Consider the following 15344-nt stretch of genomic DNA (forward strand, 5'->3'; position numbering starts at 1 on the left):
AGTGTGGAAAATAAAGGTTTCTTGGGAAAGGAACAGAACTCTTGATCTTCACTGAACAGCAGCCAGAAGCCAACAAAGACTCCTCCACAGAGGGACCTCCAGTGGGGACCTCCGCCACCGGACGGAAACAAGGCTTGCCATGACGTGGCCGGACGACGGGTAAGGAAGTGAAGGGTGTGCAGCAGCAGCACGTACAGGAAACCCCTCCGCGCAGTGCGAAAAGGCACAAAGGGAATTTCTGTGAGGCGGCTAGGATTGTAGGGCACCAGCCCCCGAGGGAGGTTTCGGTGCTTGGGGCCAATGTGGAATTCTGTCCGGGCAGGGGTTTGCCTAGATGGGATACCACCGCACACCTCAGCATCCTCCAGACTGCTAGTGCCATCGGGTCTGATCACGACCCTTTTGAGGTCGCGTGCTGAACATCACCGCTGCACGTTGTGCTAACTTGTGGGGTGTCATCCAGCCTACTCCTCCACCACCCAGAACGTCCCGGAAGCCACAGCTCGTTCCTCCACAAGCCACTCGAAATGGTATTGGTGGAGGTGCGGATTCCTGAGCAGCAGCTCCCCGACGACAGCCACCACTCCTGACGGGAGGGAGGAGCTGCGGTGCAAAGCGACCCATGTTCCAGGCGTTGAGCAGACCCTGGTAAAACACGGGTAGCGCCTGCAGAGGGGAACGAAGACCCTGCAGATCTATGAACAGGAGCGGTCATAATTCAGGCCGTACAACTGCCGGAAGTAAAGCGTTGCCAAGGCACACAATCGTGGACAGGGCTTAACGTAATGGTATCGCTGCAGAGTCTGAAGGCGGACGGTCACTGCCTGGGTGTGAAGCACACCAGCACCTGGCCACCTTCCCTAAACAGGAGACTCAAAACCTCAACAGCGACCCAATCTCTTGTCCCAGAAGACCTTTTCCAGCATTATCTGGATCTTTGGGACAAAGTCAGGGGGAAGGGTCAAAGTGATCAGCCGGTACCACAATATAAAGGCTATCAGCGGGTTTATGACGAGAACTCAACCCCTGTAAGACAGCATTCGGAGCAGTCCTGTCCAGTGTCTCAAGCGAGCGGTGACATTGGTCCCCAGCACCTGCCAGTTAGCCGGCCAGAAGTTCTCTAAATTACTCTAATTTTCCCTTGTTATTAATCTTTCAGTCATTTTTGCTGTTGTTTATATTCTGTCCAATCTTCTCACCTTCAACCCAACTCTACCCAATGATGCACATTTTGTTCAGCTTTGCCCTGGATGCTGGGTCTTTCCTCTGGAATCTTTCTTTCTCATTGTAATGTATCTATTCTGTTTTTTCTTAAATATCTGCCACGGCATCTCTATTGACCTATCCCTTAACCTAATGTGTCAGGTCATTTGTACACAAAGTGACCACATGGTACGTGGAAATAAGAACAAGTCTGGGATGGGAGGGCTCAGGATAAGAGGTTGATCATTTAGGATTCACATGAGAAGAAACACCTTCGCTTAAAGGCTTGTGAATCTTTGGAATCCGTTACGTTCGAGGGGTGCGGGTGATTACTGTTAAGCTGGGGCAGGCATATATTTGGGCTCTCAGAGGATCAATGGGGCAGGCAGGAAAGAGAATTTGAGATGGAAGATCAGTCTTGATCGTATTGAAAGGCGGATCATACTTGAGGAGGCTGAATGGTCTACTGCTGCTCCAATTTGTTTACCATTGGATTACTGGTCCAGTCACATTAGGGGAGACGGTGGTGTTACTGGAATAGTAACCCAGAGGTCCGGGCTAATCCTCAAAGTTCAGTAGAGCAGCTGGTGGAATTTAAATGCAGTTGAACTCCAGAATTAAAAGCGAGCCTCAATAACGGTGACCATGAAACGATCATCAATTGTTGTAAAAACTCATCTGGTTTTCTAATGTCCTTTTGGGGAAGGAAATCTGCCGTCCTTACCTGGTCTGGCCGACATGTGACTCCAGACCAAAGAAATGTGGTTGACACTTAACTGGCCCTCTGAACTGACCGAGCCAATGCAATCAGTTCTGGGCCATTCGGGATCAATCACAGAATCCCGACAGTGCAGAAGGCTATTTGGGCCATTGAGTCTGCACCAATCCTCCAAAGGGGTACTCCACCCAGGCCTGCGCCCTATCCCAGTAACCCCACCTCACCTTTTCTTTGGACACTAAGGGACAATTTAGCATGGCCAATCCACCTAACCGGCAAATCATTGGACTGTGGGAGGAAACCGGAGCACCCGGAGGAAACCGACGCAGACACGGGGAGAACGTGCAAACTCCACAGTTACCCGAGGTCGGAATCGAACCCGGGTCCCTCGTGCTGTGAGGCAGCAGTGCTAATCACTGTGCCACCCTGTGGGCGACAAATATGAACATAAGGAGTCGGCCATTCAACCCCTCGTGTCCGCTCCGCCATTCAATAGGATCGAGGCTGATCTCCTCTCGGCCTCATCGCCTCCTTCCTGCCCGCTCCCCATAATCCTTCACCCCGGAACCCGTTAACACCAATGTGGGCAGCACGGTAGCATGGTGGTTAGCATAAATGCTTCACAGCTCCAGGGTCCCAGGTTCGATTCCAGCTTGGGTCACTGTCTGTGCGGAGTCTGCACGTCCTCCCCGTGTGTGCGTGGGTTTCCTCCGGGTGCTCCGGTTTCCTCCCACAGTCCAAAGATGTGCGGGTTAGGTGGATTGGCCATGCTAAATTGCCCATAGTGTCCTAAAAAGTAAGGTGGGGGGGGGGGTTGTTGGGTTACGGGTATAGGGTGGATACGTGGGTTTGAGTAGGGTGATCATGGCTCGGCACAACATTGAGGGCCGAAGGGCCTGTTCTGTGCTGTACTGTTCTATGTCTCCTCCTGAAGTGTGTCCACTGTTCCGGCCTCCCCTGCATTCTGGAGGGAGGGTTGCAGCCTGAGAGTGAGGTGTCTGCCCACATCCCAATGGAAGGTCAAAGGGGGAAGGTCAAAGGGGGAAAGTCCCAGCCCCAGCAGTCCCCACCCCCAGCACAGCCCCACAACCAGTCCCAGCACAGCCGCTACACCCAGCTCCCCCTCCCCCTCCCAGCCCCATCCCCCCCCCCCCTGCGGGTGTTTACAATCTGTAGTGTCCAGGGGGAGACATTCCGCCCACAACCCCGTCACTGAAAACCACAGCGCGGCCTCCCAGCCGGAAGTCGGTAGGCGGGACCAGCCAGCCGCCGGAAGCTGGGAGGCGGGGTCGGGGTTCCACCCGGAAGTAGATCCCCGGACCCCGCTTCCGTCCTGCGCCGGAAGTGCCGGTTGCCGTGGCAACAGTTCCAGCGGGGGACATGTCGGAGAACACTTACAGCATCAGACCCGCTTTCCAGCACAGGTACCCGGGGGGAGAGAGACCGCGTCCCCCGGGGAGGGGGGAGAGAGACACCGTGTCCCCCGGGGAGGGGGGAGAGAGAGACACCGTGTCCCCCGGGGAGGGGGGAGAGAGAGACACCGTGTCCCCCGGGGAGGGGGGAGAGAGACACCGTGTCCCCCGGGGAGGGGGGAGACCGTGTACCCGGGGAGGGGGTAGACCGTGTCCCCCGGGGAGGGGGGAGAGAGACACCGTGTCCCCCGGGGAGGGGGGAGAGAGAGACACCGTGTCCCCCGGGGAGGGGGGTGGGGAGAGAGACACCGTGTCCCCCGGGGAGGGGGGAGAGAGAGACACCGTGTCCCCCGGGGAGGGGAGAGACACCGTGTACCCCGGGGAGGGGGGAGAGAGAGACACCGTGTCCCCCGGGGAGGGGGGAGAGAGAGACACCGTGTCCCCCGGGGAGGGGAGAGACACCGTGTACCCCGGGGAGGGGGGAGAGAGAGACACCGTGTCCCCCGGGGAGGGGGGAGAGAGAGACACCGTGTCCCCCGGGGAGGGGAGAGACACCGTGTACCCCGGGGAGGGGAGAGACACCGTGTACCCCGGGGAGGGGGGAGAGAGAGACACCGTGTCCCCCGGGGAGGGGAGAGACACCGTGTACCCCGGGGAGGGGAGAGACACCGTGTACCCCGGGGAGGGGAGAGACACCGTGTACCCGGGGAGGGGGTAGACCGTGTCTCCCGGGGAGGGAGTAGACCATGTACCCGGGGAGGGGGTAGACCGTGTCTCCCGGGGAGGGGGTAGACCGTGTCTCCCGGGGAGGGGGTAGACCGTGTCTCCCGGGGAGGGGGTAGACCGTGTACCCGGGGAGGGGGTAGACCGTGTACCCGGGGAGAGGGTAGACCGTGTCCCCCGGGGAGGGGGTAGACCGTGTACCCGGGGAGGGGGTAGACCGTAGACCGTGTACCCGGGGAGGGGGTAGACCGTGTACCCGGGGAGAGGGTAGACCGTGTACCCGGGGAGAGGGTAGACCGTGTACCCGGGGAGACGGTAGACCATGTACCCGGGGAGAGGGTAGACCGTGTACCCGGGGAGACGGTAGACCGTGTACCCTGCTCCCTTGTCTCACCCCCGGTTCTTGACACCTTTGCTGAGGGGAAAGATGTCTTCCTGTCTACTGTGTCTATGCTCAGAACCTTATGTACCACAATGTCCCCCCCCCCCCCCCGCTCCAAGGAAAACTACCCCAGCCTATCCAGCCTCTCTTCATGGTTGAAACATCCCAGCCCAGGCAGCATCCTGATTAATCTCTTCTGCACCCTCTCCAGTGCAATCACATCCTTCCTATAGTGTGGCCACCAGAACTGCACACAGTGCTCCAGCTGTGGCCTAACGAGCGCTTTATACAGCTCCATCATAACCTCCCTGCTCTTATATTCTAATCCTCGGCTAATACAGGCAAGTATCCCATCGGCCTTCTTAACCACCTTACCTAAATGTCTTGCTGCCTTCAGGGATCTGTGGATGTACCCACAGCACCAACCCCTGCGGTTCACCAAAGGACACTGGCTTCGAGTCACTAAGCCAATTTTGGATCCAGGTTGCCACATTGTCCTGGATCTCCTGATCCCTTGATCAGTCTTCTGTGCGGACCTTCTCAAAAGCCATATTGAAGTCCATATAGACTACACTGCACTGCTCCCATCTACATGGCATCTCCTCAACATGATGCCTTTGATGCCAGACCAATCCAAGAAAAATGCTAACGACAACATTAGTAACTCTTCATTGCATTCATCAAGCTGATGCATTTTACATGATAAATCATGAGGCTCTGTGGATTGTGCTCCAAGGATTTCGATGTTGAAGATACTTTGTCTTGATCCTGCAATTGCTTCATGATGGTGTGACTGCAAAAGTTTTGAGTGGGAGATCTGCAACAGATGTCTTGAAAATCTGGACCGGGGCCCAGCACGGCTGTCTGCTAACCCCCACACTATTTCCAATCTAACAGACAATGACAATTCACCTCAAAGATCAACCCTCCCCTGGTATACCACCCAAATGGAAACCTCTTTAAGCTCAGTTGCCATCATACCAGAACTAAACTGACCACTGTAGATATACATGATCTACAGTTTCCAAGTAACTTCAGTGTCTGCACGGGATCCGCAAGCCAGTCTTGATCTCTTTAATTCTGCATACAAGAAGCTCGGCCTGTCTGTGAATGTTGCAAAATCAAGACTCAAATATCATCTGTCATCTGGTCAGCCAATTTTTCCACTTGTATATTTTGAAGGAGAGACTCTGGAATACGAGTGCTTCTCATACCTTGGCAACCGCATCTCTTAAAGGCCACCATTGTTGAGGAGGTCCAACACCGGATCATCTGTGCCTACCCAACCTTCTACAAACTACAGCAAGTCAATAAAAGATCTATTGTCCAGAACAGCTGTCGTCACCACACTCTGTACTGCAGTGAGGCTGGACTGTGTAGCAGCGACATGTAAAGACTGAAATTCCATCAGCAGTGCATCTACTGCCTCCCTTGGATTCAATGGGAGAACCATCAAACAAATGCTAGTGCCCTTCTTAAAGCCAGCTCCACAAGCATCGAGACAAAACTCCTGTGCAATCAACTTTGACGGACTGGTCACTGTGTCCAGATGGCCAAAAAGCATCTTCGAGGTGGGCACAAAGTGTAGCAGCATTGACGTTAATGACTGGGAGGAGCTTGCTGATAATCATTCAGACAATTGTCCATCGACCTGTATTGCACTTTGAGTCACAACGTCTTATCGTTGAGGCAGAGCGGCAGAGAAAAAAAAGAAAATGAAGTAAATCCTGCTCTCCGGATCCACTACCGTTTGGGATATGCCCCATGTGACCAAAGATCTGCGGGTCGAGAATCGGCCTGTTCAGTCACATGAGGACCCTTGGCAGAAACTCATGACCCTCAGTAGACATCACCCTCGAATTGAAGGCAACCACTCGTCAATGGCAGACATCAACCACCCTACCCTCATAAATCCTCTGAATAGCTTCATCAACCAACTCAAGCTATTCAACCGTGCAGGCCAGCAGCACGGTTCAATTCCCGTACCAGCCTACCCGAACAGGCGCCGGAATGTGGCGACTAGGGGCTTTTCACAGTAACTTAATTGAAACCTACTCGTGACAATAAGCGGTTTTCATTTCATTTCATTTTCAAAGACTATTTTCCTTTAAATTCAATCCCTGTTTGTTGTCAGTTATTAACCCATGTTTTCCAAGTAACAGTTAATTCTATATTAGATTATTGCCTCTCAAAGATCTCCACAAAATTGTTTTACTTGTTCCATTTCCACCTTTTGTCAATCTCCCCTGAACTCCAGCATACCACATAGTTACCTTCTTCCATAGCTCTATCTTTTCTTATAAACTGATGTATCACGTAACTTCTATCTTCTACTTTCTGAGGATGAGTTGTTGGACTTCAGTGTTAACCCTGTTTCTCATTCATGGGTGCTGCTCCAGATGCTGAGCTTTTTCTATTTTGATTTCACATTTCCAGAAATGGCAGTGTTTTGCTTTTATGAAGTGCAGGAACCTGTATAATGTGTCCAGTGTTGTTGGTCGATTTATACCCCAGCAGCATCAGGAAATATAACCAAGGAAGTAACAACCCAATGTATGTTGGCGTAACTCGGTGTACACCAGTCTTTTGCTGTGTAAAGTAGTTATCACCCTGGTATAATAAAGCTGTGCACTTAACAGTGAGGTTATTGGGATGTCATGTACTAATGGCCAGATCTCAAATAACGACGAGTCAGAATACAGGAGGGAGATAGAGAACCTAGTGGAGTGGTGTAGCGACAACAATCTCTCCCTCAATGCCAGCAAAACTAAAGAGCTGGTCACTGACTTCAGGAAGCAAAGTACTGTACACACCCCTGTCAACAGGGCTGAGGTGGAGATGGTTAGCAGTTTCAAATTCCGAGGGGTGCACATCTCCAAAAATCTGTCCTGGTCCACCCACCCATGTCGACGCTACCACCAAGAAAGCACAACAGTGCCTGTACTTCCTCAGGAAACTAAGGAAATTCAGTATGTCCATATTAACTCTTATCAACTTGGGGCAGCACGGTAGCATTGTGGATAGCACAATCGCTTCACAGTTCCAGGGTCCCAAGTTCGATTCCGGCTATGGTCACTGTCTGTGCGGAGTCTGCACATCCTCCCCGTGTGTGCGTGGGTTTCCTCCGGGTGCTCTGGTTTGCTCCCAAAGATGTGCAGGTTAGGTGGATTGGCCATGATAAATTGCCCTTAGTGTCCAAAATTGCCCTTAATGTTGGGTGGGGTTATTGGGTTATGGGGATAGGGTGGAGTTGTTGACCTTGGGTGTAGGGTGCTCTTTCCAAGAGCCGTTGCAGACTCGATGGGCCGAATGGCCTCCTTCTGCACTCTAAATTCTATGATCTATGAACTTTACAGATGCACCATAGAAAGCATCCTATCTGGCTGCATCACAGCCTGGTATGGCAACTGCTCGGCCCAGGATCGCAAGAAACTTCAGAGAGCGGTGAACACAGCCCAGTCCATCACACAAACCTGCCTCCCATCCATTGACTCCATCTACACCTCCCGCTGCCTGGGGAAAGCGGACAGTAAAATCAAAACCCCTCCCACCCGGTTTACTCACTCTTCCAACTTCTTCCATCGGTCAGGAGATACAGAAGTCTGAGAACACGCACGAACAGACTCAAAAGCAGCTTCTTCCCCACTGTCACCAGACTCCTAAATCACCCTCTTATGGACTGACATTATTAACACTACACCCCTGTATGCTTCATCCAATGCTGGTGCTTATGTAGTTACATTGCATACCTTGTGTTGTCCTATTATGTATTTTCTTTTATTCCGTTTTCTTCCCATGTACTTAATGATCTGTTGAGCTGCTCGCAGAAAAATACTTTTCACTGTACCTCGATACACGTGACAATAAACAAATCCAATCCAACTTTGTCACTAGGTTCAAGACAGCCATTGTGAAAGCGAAGATCAATAATGTTCTGAAGGAGGAACTATCGAACATGTTTTATAACCCAGAGGAAATTCCTTCTGTGACTAAGAAGATTGCAGAGGCCATAAAGACTCGAGTGAAAGGTACATTGCACTTGTATCATACTTGTCTGCAGTGTAGAGGCATCTTTACAAAGGAACAAGTAGGGTGAGGTGGGACTTCAGAGTTATAATCCCCCCACTTATATCATCCCTGTTACTGGACATATAATGACAACAGCTGGCATTTATATAGTACTTTCAACTTGGTAAAACGCCCAGGGTGCTACAGAAGAGAGATTAGGGAGGGAAATCCAGAAGGTAAGGCCGAGTTATGGCTGCGAATGAGCAGTGGAGCAATTGAAATTTGGGATACACAAGAGGCTGGAATTAGGGCAGTGCAGCAAACTTGGAGATCTGTCAGAGGGTACAGAGAGTGTGAAGGGATGGGAGGTGGGAGATTGGGAGCCAATGTTCTGCTCTGTGCCAGTTGATAAAAGTAGAAAAATTGGCTGGGCAAGAATTGCATTCTCTTCAATAACTTGTCATAAAATTAGTTTAAATGACCTGGACGCAGTTCATTCTCTGACTTTAACCCCTTGCTTCTGAAGGTGCTGGCTCAACGCTGGAGCAGGCACAGCCTTCGACCACTCGTGTTTCAGGCGCGTGGCCTTCCGTTATACAGAAATCTTCTTGGTGAGGGATAGACAGGAGGCATCCTTGATGGGGGACAGTCATGCCCTCCAGCCGAAGCATTTGAGGCCTCACTGTCCCTTCTGTACTGTTTCCCAAGCTGAGAATAGCTGGCTTGTCCCCGAATGGGTGATGGTGAGTAGGGGGCAAGATCTGTTGTGGGTCCTCCAGGTCTGTGTGGTTCTGTAGGTCTGTGTGATTCTGTATCCCTGCATTCACCCACCGTCTCTGGATAAAACACAGTTTCTTTCTGCTGGTTTGCCAGCAAAATAAAAGCCATCTCTTTCAGCAGCCACATACCCCTGTGAGTCACTGGTCTGTACCCTGTCATATTCACACCTGACCCAGCTGTTTAACCATTGGCTGACCCCCCCCCCCTGCATCTGTTTGGTACCCACCACATATTACATCCACCTTTCCATTGCCCCTACCCATAAATCTATTGCTCATACTGAGTTTTAATTTCTCAAACATGCTGTCCTCGCCTGCACATTGTTGATTGATTGAATTGATTTATTGTCACATGTACCGAAATACAGTGAAAAGTATTTTTCTGTGGCTAAGGGAACGTACACAGTAGACACAAAGAATAATCGACAAATAAATAATTAGTTACAGTGCAGAACAAGGGTGGCACGGTAGTACAGTGGTTAGCACTGTTGCTTCACAACGCCAGGGTCTCGGGTTCGATTTCTGGCTTGGGTCACTGTCTGTGAGGAGTCTGCACGTTCTCCTCATGTATTTTTAAAATATTTTTTTAATTCTCTTTTTTCACATTTTCCCCCAAATTTACACCCAACAATAATCAGTAACAAATGTAATGTCAATCCCCATTTCAATAACAACAATCCCATCCTCCCACCAAATCCAAAACATTCACCCACATGTTCACATAAACAACTGACAAAAAGGAATCAGGAATCAACCGTGGTCACCATTAATACATACAGTCCCCCAACCCCCCTAATATTCGATGTGATCCAATTCTCGAAAGTGCATAATGAATAATGCCCATGAATTGTAGAACCCCTCCATCCTTCCCCTCAGTTCCTATTTGACCTTTTCAAGCATTAAGAATTCCAGCAGCCCCCCCCCCCCCCCCCCCCCCCCCCCCACCCCCGCCACGCCATGGCACAGGGTGGAGAGGCTGATCTCCACCGTAACAGGATCTACCTTCGGGCGATCAACGGAGCGAAGGCTACGACATCTCCCTCCGCGCCCGTTTCCAACCCTGGCTGGTCCGACACCCCAAATATGGCCTCCCGAGGGCCCGGGTCCAGTTTCTCGTGCACCACTTTAGAGATTACCCTAAACACCTCCTTCCAGTAATCCTCCAGCTTTGGACAGGCCCAAAACATATGAACGCAGTTTGAGGGGCCTCGCCCGCAACGTTCACACACACCTACCCCCTCAAAGAGCCGGCACATCCTCACCTTCAGCTGTATCAGCCCCAACCTCGCACACAAGGTGGAGGCGTTCACCCTCCAGGCAACCTCATACCAGAACCCCTCCTCCATACCCTCTCCCAACTCTTCCTCCCACTTTGCCTTGGTGCCTTCTCCTCCTCCAAAATAGCCTCGTAAACCGCCGATACAACCCCTTCTCCAGTTCCCCTGTCGTCAGCACCTCCTCCAGCAATGTGGAAGCCGGCTCTACTGGGAAGCTCTGTATCTCCTTTCTGGCAAAGTCTCAAACCTGCATGTATCTAAATATTTCCCCCTGCTCCAGCCCGTATTTCGCTGTTCTCCCCATGTCTGCGTGGGTTTCCTCCGGGTGCTCCGGTTTCCTCCCACAAGTCCCATAAGACTTGCTGTTAGGCGAGTTGGACATTCTGAATTCTCCCTCTGTGTACCTGGACAGGCGCTGGAATGTGGCAACTCTGAGCTTTTCACAGTAACTTCATTGCAGTGTTAATGTAAGCCTACTTGTGACAATAAATATTATATTATAAAGGGCCAAACAAAGCAAATACGACATGAGCAAAAGCAGCCTAGGGAGTCGTGAATAGTGTTTCACACTACCTTTGGCATCCTCCCCTGCTCCAGCAGATTGATTTTAAAATCTTTGTTGTCTGGTAATTTGATAGAGATTTGATAGACAGCACGCTCACCTCTGAGTCACAAGGTTCCAGGTTCAAGTCCCACACCAGGGCTTGAACACAAAGACCAACGCTGACACTCCAGTGAAGTAGTGAGGAAATATTGCACTTTTGGAGGTGCTGTTTTTTGTTTGTTGTGTTACACGGAAGACCCATCTGCCTGCTGGGGTGGATCTCATGGCACTATTTTGAAGAGATATGGGGGCATTATGCCAGGTGACCTGACCAATATGTATCTCTCAATTGATGTCACAACAAAATAGATGATCCTGTTATTGTCAGTTGCTGTTTTGGGGCGTTTGTTGTATGCAACCTGGCTGTCACGGTTCCTGCTTATAACAGCAACTACACTTAAAAGAATCGGCTGAAAAGCATTTTGTGCCATCCAGCAGTCGCAATATAAATAGTTATTCCTTTCTCTTAAGTCTGTTGGTGGCTTCATCCCACTGCACTGCCATAATCTGCCCCAATTCTACGTTCTTACAACTTTTACTGACCTAACTGTGACCTGATCCGCTCTCCCTCTCTACTCCATCATAAGCAGCTATCCATGTCCTCTGGAACAGTCTACACAGATTGCTTGACTTGCCATATCTTAAGCTGTTGCCGAGTTGCTCTTTGCTTCAACCCGACATTCAGCTCCACCTTCCTCACGCCTTTCCCTGCTTCCTTTTGTTTGACTCATCCTTCACCTCTCGGACTACCTATTTTACCCTGCTCCGCAAAGACCCCATTCCGACTGAGGAATTCTTAAACAAACGTTAGCTCTTGTTCTATCACCTGGAGATCCAATAAAAGTTTTGAAACAAATTGAAGAAATAGGAAAAGGAGTGGGCCATACAGCTCCTTGAGCCTGCTCCGCTATTCAGTTAGATTATGGTGGATCTTGGACCTCCCGTCCACTTTCTCGCACTATCTGCATACCTCTTCATTCTCTTTGCGTCCAGAATCAATCAATCTCTCTTGAATATACTGAATGACTGAGCACTAGCAGCTGTTTAGGATAGAGGATTTCAAAGATTCACAAACCTGTGAGTGAAGAGGTTTTTCCTCATTTCCGTTCTAAATAGTTGATCCTGACCCACTAAGCCTGGACTCGCCAATTAGTGGAAACAGCCTCTCAGCACCTCCCCTGTCAAAGCCCCGAAGGATTTTGTGTATTGCAACAAAATCACCTCTCATTCCTATAAACTATAACAGTAGACGCCCCATTCATCTCAATCTCTCTTAGACAATCATCTTATTCCAGGAATTGATCGTGTGAATCTTCATTGCAGTGGCTCTAACCCAAGCCTAACCTTTTGTAAGGAGGCCTAAACTATTTAAAGCACTCCACATGTGTCCTGTATATTTTAGATATATTAAGTATAATGACCACTAGCTCTTCTTTCAGAAGTCTGTGTTAAAAAAGCAGTATTGTCCTGTTTCCACAGAATGTTCTTTTGACCGTTACAAGCTGGTGGTACAGGTCGTTATTGGAGAGCAGCGAGGTGAAGGGGTGAAGTATGTTGTCAACTTATCTTGATTGTTTTACATTTGATCCTATGATTCTTTGTTGCCTTCTTCAGCGCAAGGTGCTCTCTCCTTGCACAGGTACTCTTTGACCTTGCTTTAGTATTGCGGGGATTCGACATGTTACTGCCGCCCTTTGCAGCAGGGATCACTGGATGGGTGGGCGGGAGCAACAACACTAGCTGATTGCTTCTTCCTCACTGCGTGCTGGCCAGTTATAGTGCTTCCCAATGACACCCGAGTAGATCCAGTAACACAACACAAACCAAGTGCAGGAGTTTCCTGGCAAGCTTCTGGACTTTTTGTACTCGATGCCTCTGTTTACACAAACCCAGGATCCCATATCTCTTACTTTTTAAAAATAAATTTAGAGTATTGAATTCTTTTTTTTCCAATTAAGGGGCAATTTAGCGTGGCCAATCCACCTACCTTGCATACCTTTTTTGGGTTGTGGGGGTGAGACCCACGCAGACATGGAGAGGACGTGTTCCAATGTCTTACTGACTGTTTTCTCAACCTGCCCTGCCATTTGTACACATCTCCCCACTCTGTTCCTGCACCCCCCGTTGGAATTATATATTTTATTTTGTATTGCCCCTCCTTGTTCCTTCGGCAAAAATATATCAGTTCAGACTTGCAAGGTTTAATGCTTCGAGGTATAAAACCCTTCCAATTAACGAAGACTCTTAAGGTCTGAATTCTTAATTTCTACATCGAGGGTCCTCGGATGTATTTGACCTACAAGGTATGAATAACTAGTATTTATTATAGTCAATAGTATATAAATAAATATATAAATAGTATTTCTGTGGCAGCGAAAGAGACTTGTGGATGGTATGTTGCCTCCCGGGTGCCAGGGTCCGTGACGTCTCGGACCGTGTTTTCAGAATCCTTAAGGGGGAGGGGGAACAGCCACAAGTCGTGGTACACATCGGTACCAACGACAAAGGTAAGAGAAGGGACGGGGATTTAAAACAGGAATTTAGGGAGCTAGGGTGGAAGCTGAGAGCCAGGACAAACCATGTTGTCATCTCTGGTTTGTTGCCGGTGCCACGTGCTAGTGAGGTGAGGAACAGGGAGAGAGTGCAGATAAACACGTGGCTGCAGGGATGGTGTAGGAGGGAGGGTTTCAGGTCCGTGGATAATTGGGGCACATTTTGGGGAAGGTGAGACCTGTACAGACAGGACAGTTTGCACCTGAACCAGAGGGGCACCAATAGCCTGGGAGGGAAATTTGCTACTGCTCTTCGGTCATTAAACTAATTTGTCAGGGGGCTGTAGTCCAGAAGCCAGTATTAAGAGTAGTGAGGTACTGAGGAGGGTATCAAGGTCGCAGGAGTGTACCGGCAAACAGAAAGGTGGGTTGAAGTGTGTCTACTTCGATAAGGAGCATCCGGACTTGGAGCGTGGATTGGTACCTGTGACTATGATGTTGTGGCCATTACGGAGACATGGTTAGAACAGGGACAGGAATGTTTGTTGGAAGTTCCGGGTATAGATGTTTCAGTAAGAGTAGGGACGGTGGTAAAAGAGGTGGAGGAGTTGCATTGTTAATCAAGGATAGTTTAACGGCTGCAGAAAGGCAGTTCGAAGGGGATCTGCTCACTGAGATAATATGGGCTGCAGTTAGAAATAGGAAAGGAGCGGTCACATTGTTAGGAGTTTTCTATTGGCCCCCAAATAGTAATAGAGATGTGGAGGAAGAAATTGAAAAACAGATTATGGATAGGTGTGGAGATCATGGATAGTTGTCATGGGTGACTATAACTTTCCAAATATTGATTGGAACCTCCATAGGTCGAACAGTTTGGATGGGGCAATTTTTGTACAGTGTGTGCAGGAGGGTTTCCTGACACAGTATGTGGATAGGCTGACAAGAGGGGGCAGCCAAGGGCAGCACGGTGGCCTAGTGGTTAGCACAACCGCCTCACGGCGCTGAGGTCCCAGGTTCGATCCCGGCTCTGGGTCACTGTCCGTGTGGAGTTTGCACGTTCTCCCCGTGTCTGCGTGGGTTTCGCCCCCACAACCCAAAAATGTGCAGAGTAGGTGGATTGGCCACGCTAAATTGCCCCTTAATTGGAAAAAATAATTGGCTAATCTAAATTTATAAAAAAAAAAAAAGAGGGGGCAGCCACATTGGACTTGGTACTGGGTAATGAACTGGGCCAAGTGTTAGATTTGTTTGTGGGAGAGCACTTTGGAGATAGTGACCATAATTCGGTGTCTTTCACTATTGCAATGGAGAGGGATAGGGCCATATGGCAGGGCAAGGTTTATAATTGGGGGAGGGGTAATTATGATGCGATTAGGCAAGAATTAGGGAGCATAAGATGGGAACAGAAACTGTCAGGGAAAGGCACAAATGAAAAGTGGAGCTTGTTCAAGGAACAAATACTGCGTGTCCTTGATAGGTATGTCTCTGTCAGGCAGGAAGGAAATGGCCGTGTGAGAGAACCATGGTTCACAAAAGAGGTTGAATGAATTGTCAAGAGGAAAAAGGAAGAGTATGTAAGGATGAGAAAACAAGGTTCAGTTGTGTCGCTTGAGGGTTACAAGGTAGCAAGGAATGAGCTAAAAAAAGGGCTTAGGAGAACCAGGAGGGGGCATGAGAAGTCCTTGGCGGGTCGGATCAAGGAAAACCCCAAGGCATTTTACTCTTATGTGAGAAATAAAAGAATGA

General features: G+C 49.7%; 1 protein-coding gene across 2 annotated transcripts in view; it reads left to right on the forward strand.

Annotated features, from left to right (window-relative positions):
- Positions 1 to 3190: 3190 nt before the first annotated feature.
- Positions 3191 to 15344, forward strand: part of dynlt2b (dynein light chain Tctex-type 2B) — a 42564-nt gene continuing 30410 nt past the window's right edge. Inside the window, exons 1-3 of one of the 2 annotated variants that reach the window (XR_005462825.1) lie at positions 3191 to 3345; positions 8333 to 8466; positions 12586 to 12655. Coding sequence is in view for 1 of the 2 variants with exons in the window: in XM_038815826.1 (XP_038671754.1) it covers positions 3302 to 3345; positions 8333 to 8466; positions 12586 to 12655 (248 nt within the window). In the remaining variant the exon portion in view is untranslated. The remainder of the gene's footprint in view (positions 3346 to 8332; positions 8467 to 12585; positions 12656 to 15344) is intronic. The other variant, XM_038815826.1, reaches the window with a different exon arrangement.

This window comes from Scyliorhinus canicula, chromosome 13 (genome assembly GCF_902713615.1).
Source record: "Scyliorhinus canicula chromosome 13, sScyCan1.1, whole genome shotgun sequence".
Classification (NCBI taxonomy): Eukaryota; Metazoa; Chordata; class Chondrichthyes; order Carcharhiniformes; family Scyliorhinidae; genus Scyliorhinus; species Scyliorhinus canicula.